Below are 15,999 nucleotides of genomic sequence, written 5' to 3'. Positions count from 1 at the left end.
CAGATTGAGGTGTCCATGCACAGCCCCAAAAGATATGCAAGCCAAGCAGAACAGGACAGCCACTCAGACATTAGAGGCAACTGAACTTCCATTTACCAAGCCAAGGTATTGCATCCAGGAATTCCACTGTGGTCACAGGAAGCTGTCTTATATTGAGTGAGCCCATTGGTCCATCTTGCTCAGTATTGTCAAGACTGACTAGCAGCAGCTCTCCAGGGTTTCAGAGAGGAGGTTTTCCAGCCTGACCTGGAGATGCCAGGGACTGAACTCGGAGCCATTGGCAGGCAAAGTATCTGCTCTACCACTGAGCTATGGCTCTTCCTGCTTCAAGTTGCCATCTTGAAGCAGGAAGAGCGAGTGTGGTGTAGTGGCGAGAGTGTTGGACTGCGAGCCGGGAGATCTGGGTTCTAGTCCCCACTCGGCCATGGAAGCTCACTGGGTGACTTTGGGCCAGTCACAGACTCTCAGCCCAACCCACCTCACAGGGTTGTTGTTGTGAGGATAAAATGGAGAGGAGGAGGATAATGTAAGCCGCCTTGGGTTCCTTGCAAGAGGAAAAAAGGCGGGGTATAAATGCAATCAATCAATCAATCAATCTTCCTTCATTCTTTTCAAGGTGGAGGAAAACTAAGGACAGCTTTTGGAGGGCTGCCGAGAAATTGAGAGCCTCTGCAATTTGCACCTAGCGAAGCCCTTTAGAGCTGCAATTTGTGCAAATTATGCTAATTACGGATGTAATTCGCCCAAGCTATGCAAATTTCAGCTGCAATTTGCATAACTTGACTTCTGACAGGGCCGGATTTCCCCATGCCAGACATTGTGATGCTCAGCATGGAGAATGGAAGACTAAGGTGTGTGTGTGTGTGTGTGTGTGTGTGCGTGTGCGTGGGGAGGGGGGTCACGATAGCACTCTCCAAAGACCTGCAGGGCTGTCACATAGAAGAGGCCAAAGACTTGTTATCTGCTGCTCAAGAAGGACTAATCTAATGGCCTTAAGTCACAGGATGGTTGACTATCAGGAGAGACTTCTTAATGCTAAGAACCATTCAACAATGGAACCAATTGCCTGGAGGAGTGGCAGGCTCTCCTACAGGGAGGGGCTGCAACTCAGTGGTAGAGCACCTGTTTTGCAGATTCAATCCCCAGCATCTCCAAGTAGGGCTGGACAAAATCCTGCCTGAAACCCTGGAGAGCAGCTGCCAGTCAGTGTTGACAATACTGGGCTAGATGGATCAACCGTCTGATTCAGTCATAACACAGCTTCCTGTGTTCCTCACTGGAAGCCTGCACAGCTACCTGTTTGGGATGTTGTAGCTCTGGATTTTCTGTATCAAGCAAGGAGTTGGACTAGAAGGCTTTATAAGGCCCCTTTGAACTCTATGATCCTATGATTGTCTGCCTAATTTACATGCTAATTTACATGCTATGATTCTATCCCTAATTTACATGCAGAGAAGAGAACAACCGTAAAAGAGCACAGGTAGGCATCTCCTGCAACAAGATGGGTGAGATTCTTAGACCCTTGGAGCCATATTCAGCTACATTTACTGGGTAAGTTAAATCCAGGGAAAAGAGCTGAGGGTTCAGCTTTATGAAACTGGTGGCAACCAGAAACAACCATCTACAATTTGCATATTTGCCCCTCCAAAGCACAGACCTATATTTCAACATTCCATTGTCTCCATAACTCCTTAAATAGAGGGAATTTCCTGGATTGATCTTGCATCGTCCTTTCTCTGCTTTAGGGCTCCTTCCATAGCAAGCCAGAGTGGTCAAAAGAAACTTCAGCCATGAAGTTTTATCTTCTCCTTGCTCTAATCTTCTTCCTTTCCCAAGTGACCACAGGTAAGGCAATAGCTCAGATTTGTGTGTGTGTACACACACACACATGCATGCAAACACACACTTTTGTTCCTATATGCAAACTGAAATTCAGTAAGCTTTCAACATTCGTACTTCTCCAACTTTTGTGATGGAGTTTCCCAATCAAAAAACATACAAAAATGTGTATATTAGTGAAAATAATGTTTGACATGCATTATATCAGGGAAAGTCGTTTGCAAAAGATGTGTATATTAGGCAAAATTGCATACAAAAAATGCATACACATTTTTGTGTGAAATTTCACATTTTTAAAAAAATTATGCTCTTGCAGAAATGGGATGATGGAATTTAAGACTGGAAAAATGAGAAACTGGGGGAAAACAAAACTGAAGATGCCTTCATCCCATCTATCTATCTATCTATCTATCTATCATCATCATCATCTATCTATCATTTATCTATCTATCTATCTATCTATTTATCTATCATCATCATCATCTATCTATCATCTATCTATCTATCTATCTATCTATCTATCTATCTATCTATCTATCTATCTATCATTTCCGTTATTTTGCTCACATTGAAATGGGTTGTTTCTATTAATTGGCTTTTCAATGAACTGGTGAAATAAATAAGAATCATCTTGCAAAACCCCAATCTCCCTTGTTTTCTGAAGGACAAGGTCTGCCAGCATCCATTTTTCTTTTAAAGTTGACCTAGGATTTGAGACCTTTCTTACAACTAAGAATGGATGCCTCCTGGTCCAGAAACATCAGGAAGCCAGATAGAATTTAAGCTAGAAATACCACTTAAAAGAAAAAGTGAACTTTTCCCATCTTTCCACCCAACTGTAAAAACCCGGTAAACCTTGATCCCTTTAATAAAGCGCTGATTTTACTTTATATAACTAGATGTTTGTTTCTTAGGGGTTAATTTCACACTCCAGCCCTACCCATTCCATGCTTGGTCCATGCTACGAAGTGCTTAGAACCTTCCCAGTGTCTGTGGATGATCCACAAATAGGTCATTTATATAGGATTTCCTATCAGCTTTGATTTAATTGGAAGGTGGTGGCAGCCAGTTAATTTTGATAGTGTTTGGTGTTGTACAACAGGGATGTGGGGTGGGGGAATCCTTACAGGTGACCCCGTTTTCCACACCATTGCTTCTGCACATCCTCAGTCTCCTCCACTTTGGCCTTCCTTTCTGCTTTTCATTCTGCTAAACAAAGATGGTCAATATCTTCAGTTTAAGGATGGCACGGGTGCCTGATTCAGTCTGGGAATCCGGCAGACCTGCTCCTGCCCACACCCCCAAGCCCCGCTCGCTGAGCCCCTGCCCCTTCTCACCCCCTGCCCACACTCGGTGAATGGTCTGCATTCACCCCAGCAGCCTCATTGAGCTTTGCGGTTGCCATTTTTTGAGAAATGAAATGGTGATCGCAAAAATGCGCAAATTTGCACACATGTGAAAATGCGCATTTTTGCAATGCACATATTTGCCTATGCATGAAAATGCATATTTTACAGAAAATGCACATTTTTGCACACACACTAATGTGTGCCTTTGCAGAAATGTACATTTCACACATGAGAATATGCGCATTCACAAACACTCGCATTTTCATGCATACAAAAACATTCACATTTTTGCGATTGCCATTTTATTTTTTTTAGAAATGGTGACTGCAGAGCTCGACAAGGCCACTCAGGTTAGTGCGGGCTGCTCGCTGAGCATAGGAGGGGCTCAAGCACGGTCCAGAGACCGGCGAGCGGGGGCAGGGGCTGGGCGGAAGTCCGGAGAACTTCACACATCCCTACTTCAGCTCAACTTGTGTCTCAGATTCTCCCCAGTCATGCAGGATGGGATTGAAGGGTTCACAGCAGTGTTGTCATGGCCATTCCCATCAGCTTTGCAAGTGAGATTTAACCCCCGCCCAACAAAAGGGCCCGTGCTAACAAGCAAATGCCCCCACATTAGGAAATGGATACTCCAGGGATTTGAGGATCTGTGTATCTATCTAGGTTATCAATGGCTACTAGTCTTGATGGCTATGTGTTACCTCCAGTACCAGAGACAGTCAGCCTATGTACACCAGTTGCTGGGGAACATGGGCAGGAGGGTGCTGTTGCACTCATGGCCTGCTTGTGGGTTTCCTGTGGGCAGCTGGTTGGCCACTGTGTGAACAGACTGCTGGACTAGATGGACCCTTGGCCTGATCCAGCAGGGCTCTTCTTATGTTCTTATGATGGTCAAATTGGCTGATTCAAAAGCTGTATTGTGAATTCTTTGTCTCTCTGCTTATTCTCTTCCCCGGTTTTTCTTCCTCTCTCACTCTCTTGCCCTCTGGCCTTCTCTTATTTCCTCAGTTACTTTGGATCAAGGATGGCCAACTTTTATTTCCCAGAGTAGATTCTCCCGAATCTATCCAGGATCATGGCACCCTCAGCAGTGACATCATAGCTGAGCTTCAGTAGCTTTGTGGGAGAGTTTCTGGTCCCACAGGCTGATGAATCTGTTAGCTGCTATTTTCCTGTTAGCAGGCAGCATACTCCTATCAGGACATGGGATATTGTCCTAGAGATACCTGCATCCTTGCAGGAAATAGTGGGCCACTTGGCCTTTGGGAGGTCTGCCAGTCAATCACTGCCCCATGCTCTGATCTGTGACCACTTGAGGACCGGACTGGCTGGTTTCAATGCCTTCATTCACATCCACTGAGAAGTCATCCATTTGATCAACAAGATATTACCCAGAGGCCTCTTCCAGGACACAGGAGTTTCAAGAGCAATCTGCCAGCTGCTTGGTGGGTAAAAAAAGGTTGAAACTGTCTCTCAGTATTGTGGTCCAGCTCAACAAAGTTTCCTGATCAAAATTACCTGACAGCGATGCAAGGCATGCATGCCAAAACTAGGGATGTATGGATTCCCCACCATTAAATCTGGGCAGATGGTGGGGAATCTGCCCGGGGGGCGGGGCAGGAGGCGATCCGTTCCTCCCCCCCGGAATCCTCCGGAGCGGCTCCGCTTCGTGAGGATTCTGCGGAGCTGCCTGGCTTGAGGGCCGCTTACCTGGATGGCCGGAGCCATTCTCCTCCACGCCGATCGCCACTTTTTTTTGTTTTTTAAAAGAAGGTGATCAGCAGGATGTGCCCATAGATTTATACGCAAAATAGATCCATGAATCTTGCCTATAAGCCTATGGTCACATGGACTTATACGCAAGATTCACAGCTCTATTTGTGTATAGGTCTATGGCCACATCCTGCCGATCGCTATTGTTTTTTTAAAAAAGGCGATCAGCGTGGAGGAGAATGGCTCCAGCTGAGCAAGCAGCCAAGTGCTGTCCTGCACAGAATCCTCGCAGAGTGGAGGTAAATGGGGCTGATCCGCCAGGGATTCTGGAGCCTGGATTCCAAAAAATTCCAAAGAATCCAGCCTCATTTGAATCTGCAATGGATTTCTCTAACATCTCTAGCCAAAACCAGCATCTCACCCAGCAGGTACCCCTTGAAATGATGAATCAGAGACCATCCTCTCTTATAGGGCTGCCTGCTAGGTGAGATGTGATAACTTGCAAGAACAGATTCACATGGGGAGGGGGCTGGAGACCAGAGAAAATGGAAGTAGAGACTGAACTTCGACAGTAGTTCCTTAGCTGGACAACAGACTCTGTGGCTCCTTCCGTTGACCTAGGGCACTACCAGATGGAGGGCTCCTAGAGTTACTAATCAGAAGGCATTGTGCAAGAATTCTGTCTTTTTCCCTTAGTGGATTTTGTGCAGTAAGAAAAAAAGATGGACAAAGTAGTGGGAAAAGATGGGAGGGTGATGAGTGGAAGACATGGTTGTTTGTGCCCCCCCTCCCAATTCAATGAATGAGGTGATAAAAGCCTCATCTGGAAGAAACCCTTAGGTGCTTCCGGATGAGGCTTTATTGTACCATCATCGTAGTTCATTTAGTTTCATTTCATTGGTCTGTGTGTGTAGGTGTGAGTGTGTGGCTGACTGTGTGGGTTTCCAGTGACGTCATTATCAGCCCATGCTTTCTCAGTGCTGCATCCATCTTCTTATCGCAGGAAATCTGTTAAGGAGGGAATCAGCAGAACAGCGGTGCAATCTCATTGCAGGTGTGGACAGGAAAATGTGCAATCGAGGCAGGGTTGGAAATACCCCTCCTTCGTTGATGGCATGCATCTTCCGCTGCAGAGTCATTTCTATCTTACAACTCAACTCCTTTCCCAAAAGAGTTTCACCATTTGCCTTTGACCTTTGTTACACATATGCTTTTTTTTTTTTTTTAAGTGTATGCATACAATTGCTACAAGATGTTTCTCGTTCTCCAAACCAGCATTAGCAGCTAGGGTTGTCACGGGTGCCCGACTGGGTCTGGGAGGCCGGTGGGCTCCCCCGTGGTTGGCTTCCTGGACCCTGCTTGCCAAGCCGTGGGGCGCTGATGGTGGCTGCTCCTGGGATCAGCCTGCCTGTAGCTGCTGGTGCTGCTGCTTCCTTCTTCCCCTCCCACCTTGGCTACTGCAGTGGCAGCAGTGCCAACAGGGCAGGGGGACAACAAGAGGGCCATGGGATGGGGGGGAAGAGGAGAGTGGTGCTCCCTTCTCCCCCTCCCCCCTCCTGGCTACTATGGCAGCAGAGGTGCTCGCAGGGCAGGAAGACATGCACCAGTCAGGCCTGGATGCAAGCAGAAGGGTCGCGGAGCTCTCCAAAGGCTCCCATGGCCTGGCTCATCTGGGCAAGCGGCGGCTGGAACACTGGCCAAGCACAGACGCTGTGCCATCGACTCATCCCTATTAGCAGCTACTTCATTAATCCCTTCCTTTATGACATTCCTCCCAGTGCACTATGTCTCCAGCCCCAGCTCTGCAATCACTCATTTAATGTTTTGCAGTTTGCTGTGCAGCTTGCTTTGTTAAAAAAAAAAATAAACAAAAAAGTGTTAGGGCAATTGCGATGAAACAGAATTGTGCAAGAATCTTGTTTTTATTAGCAATTTTCGAGACAGCTTGGTGGTCTTTGGGGATGTGTGCATGTGTGTGCGTGTGTGTGTGGGGGTAGAGAGCTGCCTTCTCCAGTTCAGGTAGCTGCAAATCAGGGAAAGATTGTATTAGGGTGTATGAAATACTCAACCCGTTCCAGTTCAGGCATCTGCGGGGTGGGGAGAGGCGATTTGTCCCTCCCGCTGGAATCCTCCCCAGCAGCAGCCAGACTTCCATCTGCTGCCGGGCTTCGGACGCAAATGGCGTCCGGTGTAGTCGACGCCATTTGCATCCCTGCCCTTTTCAGTGATAGGCTACGTAAATATTTACATAGCCTATCATGGCAAAGAGCAAGGACGCAAATGGCGTAGCTACTCTTTTCGTGATAGGCTACGTAAATATTTATGTAGCCTATCAGGAAAAGAACAGGGACGCAAATGGCGTCGGCTACGCCGGACACCATTTGCATCCGCAGTCCAGGTCAGTGGACGGATGGCAGCAGATGGACCCGGACCGGCCGGCAGCAGGTAGGGTCCGTCCGGGGAGAATTTTTTTTGGGGGGGAGGCGGGGGGGGAGGCGGGGGGAGTAGTCCGTTCTGCCACGGACTCTGGGGGACGGATTCTAAAGAATCCGGCCTCATTGGAGTCGGTGGCGGATTTCTCCGCCATCCCTACATTGTATTGCTGATTGGGAGGGGAATCTGTTTAGGGATGAGCCTTTGTAACATTGAAAAGGCTGTGTAGTTCAAGGCTCCAATAAGCTGCTTTTCTGCTTCTTCTGGTGGAGGACAATTTTATAGACAATATTTTCATCTTTAAGACCAGCAGAGACTCTTTACAGAGCCTGCCACTGCATTACAGAAATGAGGAGAGAAGGAGAAGAGAGAGGAATGGTCCTTTCTCCACCCACACAGCTATGTCCCATCTGACTAGTGTGGATGGAACATAGCAGAATATAGATCTAATGTGTAGAAAGTAAACTGCAATTCTGATTGTATCATACATGAGAAAAGAAACTGCTTGATTGCACTGGGAGGCTTCCATCTGGAAGCACCACTGATCTCTTCCCAGGTGTTTGCTTATGGTGGGTACTTAAATGGACAATAGCAGGAACTGCAAAAGCTCAGTGTCTGACTGCTTTTTTCAGCTCATCCCAGAAAGGGTAAGAAACATGGAAAGCATCCTGGCCATTCAAAACAAGAACCAATCCCTAAACACAAAGGCCCTGCACCTCTCCCTTCACAAAAGGAACAAAAAACCAAACAGAAGGGAACTGCATCTCCTCCTTCACAGCAGGAACAGGAATCCGAACAGACAGGCACCGAATCTCCTCCTTCACAGCAGGAACAGGAATCTGAAAAGACAGGCACCGAATCTCCTCCTTCACAGCAGGAACAGGAATCCAAACAGACAGGCACCGAATCTCCTCCTTCACAGCAGGAACAGGAATCCAAACAGACAGGCACCGAATCTCCTCCTTCAGAGCAGGAACAGGAATCCAAACAGACAGGCACCGAATCTCCTCCTTCACAGCAGGAACAGGAATCCAAACAGACAGGCACTGAATCTCCTCAGGAACAGCAGGAACAGGAATCTGAAAAGACAGGCACCGAATCTCCTCAGGAACAGGAATCCGAACAGACAGGCACCGAATCTCCTCCTTCACAGCAGGAACAACAATCCGAACAGACAGGCACCGAATCTCCTCCTTCACAGCAGGAACAGGAATCTGAAAAGACAGGCACAGAATCTCCTCCTTCACAGCAGGAACAGGAATCCGAACAGACAGGCACCGAATCTCCTCAGGAACAGGAATCCGAACAGACAGGCACCGAATCTCCTCAGGAACAGGAATCCGAACAGACAGGCACCGAATCTCCTCCTTCACAGCAGGAACAGGAATCCGAACAGACAGGCACCAAATCTCCTCCTTCACAGCAGGAACAGGAATCTGAACAGACCAGCACCGAATCTCCTCCTTCACAGCAGGAACAGGAATCCGAACAGACAGGCACTGAATCTCCTCAGGAACAGCAGGAACAGGAATCCGAACAGACAGGCACCGAATCTCCTCAGGAACAGCAGGAACAGGAATCCGAACAGACAGGCACCGAATCTCCTCAGGAACAGCAGGAACAGGAATCTGAAAAGACAGGCACCGAATCTCCTCCTTCACAGCAGGAACAGGAATCTGAAAAGACAGGCACCGAATCTCCTCCTTCACAGCAGGAACAGGAATCCGAACAGACAGGCACCGAATCTCCTCCTTCACAGCAGGAACAGGAATCTGAAAAGACAGGCACCGAATCTCCTCCTTCACAGCAGGAACAGGAATCCGAACAGACAGGCACCGAATCTCCTCCTTCACAGCAGGAACAGGAATCCGAACAGACAGGCACCGAATCTCCTCAGGAACAGCAGGAACAGGAATCTGAAAAGACAGGCACCGAATCTCCTCAGGAACAGGAATCCGAACAGACAGGCACCGAATCTCCTCCTTCACAGCAGGAACAACAATCCGAACAGACAGGCACCGAATCTCCTCCTTCACAGCAGGAACAGGAATCTGAAAAGACAGGCACAGAATCTCCTCCTTCACAGCAGGAACAGGAATCCGAACAGACAGGCACCGAATCTCCTCAGGAACAGGAATCCGAACAGACAGGCACCGAATCTCCTCAGGAACAGGAATCCGAACAGACAGGCACCGAATCTCCTCAGGAACAGGAATCCGAACAGACAGGCACCGAATCTCCTCCTTCACAGCAGGAACAGGAATCTGAACAGACAGGCACCGAATCTCCTCCTTCACAGCTGGAACAGGAATCTGAACAGACCAGCACCGAATCTCCTCCTTCACAGCAGGAACAGGAATCCGAACAGACAGGCACTGAATCTCCTCAGGAACAGGAATCCGAACAGACAGGCACCGAATCTCCTCAGGAACAGGAATCCGAACAGACAGGCACTGAATCTCCTCAGGAACAGGAATCCGAACAGACAGGCACCGAAACTCCTCAGGAACAGGAATCCGAACAGACAGGCACTGAATCTCCTCAGGAACAGGAATCCGAACAGACAGGCACTGAATCTCCTCAGGAACAGGAATCCGAACAGACAGGCACCGAATCTCCTCAGGAACAGGAATCCGAACAGACAGGCACTGAATCTCCTCCTTCACAGCAGGAACAACAATCCGAACAGACAGGCACCGAATCTCCTCCTTCACAGCAGGAACAGGAATCTGAAAAGACAGGCACAGAATCTCCTCCTTCACAGCAGGAACAGGAATCCGAACAGACAGGCACCAAATCTCCTCAGGAACAGGAATCCGAACAGAGAGGCACCAAATCTCCTCAGGAACAGGAATCCGAACAGACAGGCACCGAATCTCCTCAGGAACAGGAATCCGAACAGACAGGCACTGAATCTCCTCCTTCACAGCAGGAACAGGAATCCGAACAGACAGGCACCAAATCTCCTCAGGAACAGGAATCCGAACAGAGAGGCACCAAATCTCCTCAGGAACAGGAATCCGAACAGACAGGCACCGAATCTCCTCAGGAACAGCAGGAACAACAATCCGAACAGACAGGCACCGAATCTCCTCCTTCACAGCAGGAACAGGAATCTGAAAAGACAGGCACAGAATCTCCTCCTTCACAGCAGGAACAGGAATCCGAACAGACAGGCACCGAATCTCCTCAGGAACAGGAATCCGAACAGACAGGCACCGAATCTCCTCAGGAACAGGAATCCGAACAGACAGGCACCGAATCTCCTCAGGAACAGGAATCCGAACAGACAGGCACTGAATCTCCTCCTTCACAGCAGGAACAGGAATCCGAACAGACAGGCACCGAATCTCCTCCTTCACAGCTGGAACAGGAATCTGAACAGACCAGCACTGAATCTCCTCCTTCACAGCAGGAACAGGAATCCGAACAGACAGGCACTGAATCTCCTCAGGAACAGGAATCCGAACAGACAGGCACCGAATCTCCTCAGGAACAGGAATCCGAACAGACAGGCACCGAATCTCCTCAGGAACAGGAATCCGAACAGACAGGCACCGAATCTCCTCCTTCAGAGCAGGAACAAGAATCCGAACAGACAGGCACCGAATCTCCTCCTTCAGAGCAGGAACAAGAATCCGAACAGACAGGCACAGAATCTCCTCCTTCACAGCAGGAACAGGAATCCGAACAGACAGGCACCGAATCTCCTCCTTCACAGCAGGAACAGGAATCCGAACAGACAGGCACCGAATCTCCTCCTTCAGAGCAGGAACAACAATCTGAACAGACAGGCACTGAAGCTCCTCCTTCACAACAGGAACAGGAATCCGAACAGACAGGCACCGAATCTCCTCCTTCACAGCAGGAACAGGAATACGAACAGACAGGCACCGAATCTCCTCCTTCAGAGCAGGAACAAGAATCCGAACAGACAGGCACCGAATCTCCTCCTTCACAGCAGGAACAGGAATACGAACAGACAGGCACCGAATCTCCTCCTTCACAGCAGGAACAGGAATCCGAACAGACAGGCACCGAATCTCCTCCTTCAGAGCAGGAACAACAATCTGAACAGACAGGCACTGAAGCTCCTCCTTCACAACAGGAACAAGAATCCGAAGAGAAGGGAACTGCATCTCCTCCTTCGGAACAGGAACCAGCCTCTAAGCAGAATGGCACCAAAGTTTCCCCTTCAGAAGAAGAAATAGACTTAGAGCAGGAAGGCACTGTATTTCCCTCTTCCGATGAGGAAATATTTGCAATGCATGTAGAAAGTGGATTTGGCCTTTCTGAAGGGGATGCCAAGTCACAGGATGAAGTTGATGAGTCTTTCCTCCCTGGAATAGTGCCTGTCCCTATCCCAGGGCAGGAAGGCTCTGCTCCTGTAGGTGAGTGTATTTACATTTGTTATTCCATATGGGCACATTGGCCTGGGCTGTTCTGTGTCGTATAACTCTCCCAAATGACTGGGGACATGAAGCATCTGCATTATTTTGCCCTTCAGAGCTACCCAGATGAACATCATTTTTTCATCATGCAATCAAGGTCCCAATGGACAGGGATAGTGGTCTATGTCTCTTGGCAGGAGCATGGAAACAAGCAAAGCTGTAAACCACTGGTCCATATAGCTCCATATTGTTTACCATGACTGGCAGCAACTCTCTAAGGTTTCAGGCAGAATCTTTCTCAGCCCTACCTGGAAATGCCAGGGATCAATGCTGGGAACTTCTGCATACAAAGCAGGTGTTCTGCCTTTTTGTCCTCCTCACCTTCTTTACTATGTGGCTCTTAGGATGCACATCCAGCGCCTCATGGCAAGGTGTCCATGGCTCTTGGAGACCATCTGAACACCAAAAATATGGCATGAGGCATACACAGAAACATTCTTGTTGGTTTTGGGACTCCCATAATAGATGAGTATAAAGGAGAAGCCAGGTACCAGTAGACAATTAAAGGCAAGCTTGCAGAATGGAACTGGGACCATTGGTTTTCCAGATCCACCACCTATATGGGGGGTTGTTCTATGGACACAGCCACGGCAATAAGTCTCTTCTCAAGTACCTAGATATTTTTCACCAAACATGATTGTGTAAGAAATGATACAGGTACAATATGACAAGGCTTTCCAGTTGTGTGGAAGACTGAATCCAGTGCCTAACCCAATAATCAACTGGGGCAATGACTTCAATATATGGTGCCTCCATCTCTGGGTGCTTCCAGGCAGAAGGCTCCTAGAGCTACCAGTTGGAAGGCATTGTGCAGCAATCCCCTTTTTTCTTAATGGATTCTCTGCAGTAAGGAAAGAGACGGAAGAGGTGGTGGGAAAACCCAGGAGGCTTGCGAGAGGAAGGTGACATTGCGTGGACCTCCCTGAAAAGTTTTGTGAATGAAGGAGGGTGAGGGCACCATAAAAGCCTCATCTGGGAGCACCCTTGGTCAAAGCACTGACAGGAGATACCTGTTGTGCCCTCTCACAACAGTACCACTCAGTCAGCCCCAGATCTGAGTAATGCCACAGTTACAGAAGCGTTAGAGAAGGATGAAGTTCCTGTTCTCTCCGGTCATGTTGTTATAGCTGTCTTTCAGCACTTACTCCCCAAAGATGCAGACAGGTTATCTGGAAGATTCCGCCCCACCACTTGCATTCTTGAGCCTTGCTTGTCTAGAACAGCTTACAACAGACTAATAAAAAATGAAGTGCAATATATAAAAGCAACAACCACAGTTGAAGAGAGAAACCGTGAAAAGCAGCAGTTCACCTGTCCATAAAATTCAGTGGCTACTGTGTGGCCTCTGGGAGAACCACAGGGAGATGCCAGGGAGCTCGAGTGCTATTTTTCTCCCTCTCTCATAATACTAGAATCCAATGGGGTCATCCCATGAAGCTGAAAGGTGGGAGGTTCAGGACAGATAAAAGGAAGGACTCCTTCACACAGCACAGAGTTAAACTGTGGAATTTACTTCCACAAGATGTACTGATCCCCACCACTTCGGATGGCTTTAAAAGGGGACTGGACAAATTCATGGCAGATAAGGAATGGCTACTAGTCCTGATGGCTATATGCTACCTCCAGTAGGAGAGGCAATATGCCTATGAGCACCAGTTGCTGGGGAACGTGGGTAGAAGGGTGCCATTGCACTAATGTCCTGCTTAGAAGTTTCCTGTGGGCAGCTGGCTGGATCAAACCCCTGATCTGATCCAGCATGGCTCTTCTTATGAAAGAGAACATAGGAATATAGAAATATAGGAAGCTGCCTTATCCTAGTCAGATCACTGTTCCATATAGCCCAGCATTGTCAATGCTGACTGGCAGCAGCGGATCTCCAGGGTTTCAGGCAGGAATAGTTCCAGTTCTATGTGGAGATACCGGGGATTGAACCTGGAACCATGTGCATGAGAAGCAGGGGCGCTACCACTGAGCTACAGTCCTGGTGAAGCAGCATTCCTGCCTCCTTCCCCACTGCAGGCTTCCATTGTTTCTCTCATCATTGCTGCTGTTTCTATTTGGGTAAATAAAGGGAAGGAGCAAAGGGTGCTTGGTAGAGTTGTAAGGGAGAGCATTTGGGGGACAGAGAGAACCAGAGACTTGTATTTTCTTGTAAAAGTCTCAGATTAGCTTGGAAAATGTTCTGAGTTCTTTCTAAATTTGGGGGCAGGGCACTGGGAATTTGAGGTGAGTGGGAAAGAGTTCATAACGCATCTCTCCTTGTTATTTATGTGCATGTCTCTAAGAACAGAAAAGGGAGAGAAATTATTGCCATTTTTTTCCTTTGCAGGACAATTTCCCAACAAATACGTCATCCTAAAATTCTTCCATGCATTGGCTACACGCTGTCGAAAGCTGGGAGGCGTCTGTAAGCCACCAAGAGCAAAATGCAAATCTGGGGTAAAGATCCCAGTCCACTGCGGTCTTGGGAGGTTATGCTGCCTAAGTAAGCAATATGGCAAGCACCGCAAACCCACAGACATAAATGTGATATTAACCCTGATACCGTAATAAAAGAGACCAACCTTTTCTTGAAGAAAAGAAACAGGGCTGTGCTCGTGTTAAAGAATACAGAGACACACCACTGGGATCGACTCATTAAATTCATGTTTAAATAAAATGTGGTTTTGGAACCCTATTTTTAAAGTGCCTGTCGCAGAATATGATTCAGTTGTGCTGTCATTGTTGGTATGTCCTTCAGAGCAGTCTTGACTGGAGTCCTTTTTGCATGACCTGGGAAGCAGTTGCAGCCATGGTTTTTCATCAGCCCATGCTGAAGTTCAGCTGTACCACCACTACAGATGTATGAGAATTTCACAGATAATCAGAACTTGCCCCGTCTTGCAACCCCAAATGTGAAGAACAGTGCATTCATTCATTCATTCATTCATTCATTTACTGCATTTATATCCCGCCTTTTCTCCTCCATAAGGAACCCAAGGTGGCATACATAATCCTCCTCCTCTCCATTTTATCCTCACAACAATAGCCCTGTGAGGTAGGTTGGGCTGAGAGTCTGTGACTGGCCCAAATTCACCCAGTGAGCTTCCATGGCCGAGTGGGGACTAGAACCCGGATCTCCTGGCTCCCAGTCCAACACTCTCACCACTACACCACACTGGCTCCCTGAAATTTCCCTGAAAAGGCTCACACATTGCATTTTTTTTTAATGCAAACTTTAAAATGCGAATTTTTCAACCACACACACACACACGCACACAGACACACACACACACACTTTCATGCTTTAGTCAACTGGGGGGAACATGTAAACTTTTGAAAAATGTTCATGGAAATGCATACTTTTCCCATTCAAAATGTGCACCTTTCAAGGCACTTTTTAAAAGAATGGTTACTGGGTGTCTATTTCTTTTCAGATGGCTTGCACATGGAAGCCTCTCTATCATGTACAAGCCCTGACATTTGCATTGAGGTGAAAGTGGTTCAAACTGGAAAACAAACGAACAAACTGGGAGTGAATACTGCTGCATATGTCCTGGTTCAGAGATTCTCTCAAATGATAATGTCAGTATGTTGGCAACCACTGATCATCGGTCTAGTCTGTATACAGCTAGATTTATCTTATAACCAGATGTCTTTTATAGAAATTAATTAATATATATTAATTAATAAGTTAATTAATACATTAAGCAGCAGGGTTTCGAGGGCAGATGGCATGGTCTTTGGGCAGCCTTGCACTTTTGAGCCCTAACACTTTTCTTAGGAATTAAGGCCTGACCTCTGAACATATACAGAATTCCATTCCCATATCATAGAAAGTAACCCTAACCAAAAAGGAAGAAGTAACAACACAGGGGGAGGGGTGGAAGAGTTTTTTTTTTTCCTGGCCCACTTTTCACAGATCAGATAATCACTGAATAGTCAAACAAATAACACCGTACAACTTGGGAGGGTGACCACCGAAGAGACTTCCCACCCAGAGAACTGTTGCCTGCCATAAGAGAGTTATGGGCCCCATCTGCCCACCAGCAAGTTAATTTCCTGTCCCCTGAGCACCCCTAAGTGGCTGAAAAATGGCACTCGAAGCTCTATTGTGCTGCACAAAGGGGGATTTTGCCTCTAGTCTGCCCCTATGGATGAAAGAGGGAGTGCGACTTTTCTTCTGACTCCTATGACTGAGGATGTTAGAGAAATCTGCCGTGGATTCAAATGAG

The 15,999-nt window shown here is 47.5% G+C and overlaps 1 protein-coding gene across 1 annotated transcript in view; it reads left to right on the top strand.

Moving 5' to 3' along the window:
* The window catches only part of LOC146360327 (uncharacterized), a 58,372-nt gene extending 43,883 nt beyond the window's left edge, over window positions 1–14,489 (top strand). Inside the window, exons 4-5 of the mRNA XM_084823784.1 lie at window positions 8,068–11,725; window positions 14,115–14,489. Coding sequence (XP_084679910.1) covers window positions 8,068–11,725; window positions 14,115–14,335 — 3,879 coding nt within the window. The 3' untranslated portion in view covers window positions 14,336–14,489. The remainder of the gene's footprint in view (window positions 1–8,067; window positions 11,726–14,114) is intronic.
* Window positions 14,490–15,999: the final 1,510 nt, after the last annotated feature.

The sequence above is a fragment of the Heloderma suspectum genome, chromosome 1 (genome assembly GCF_057233095.1).
Source record: "Heloderma suspectum isolate Gila_16-S chromosome 1, 16-S_ref, whole genome shotgun sequence".
NCBI lineage: Eukaryota > Metazoa > Chordata > Lepidosauria > Squamata > Helodermatidae > Heloderma > Heloderma suspectum.
This window is presented reverse-complemented; position numbering and strand designations above follow the sequence as displayed.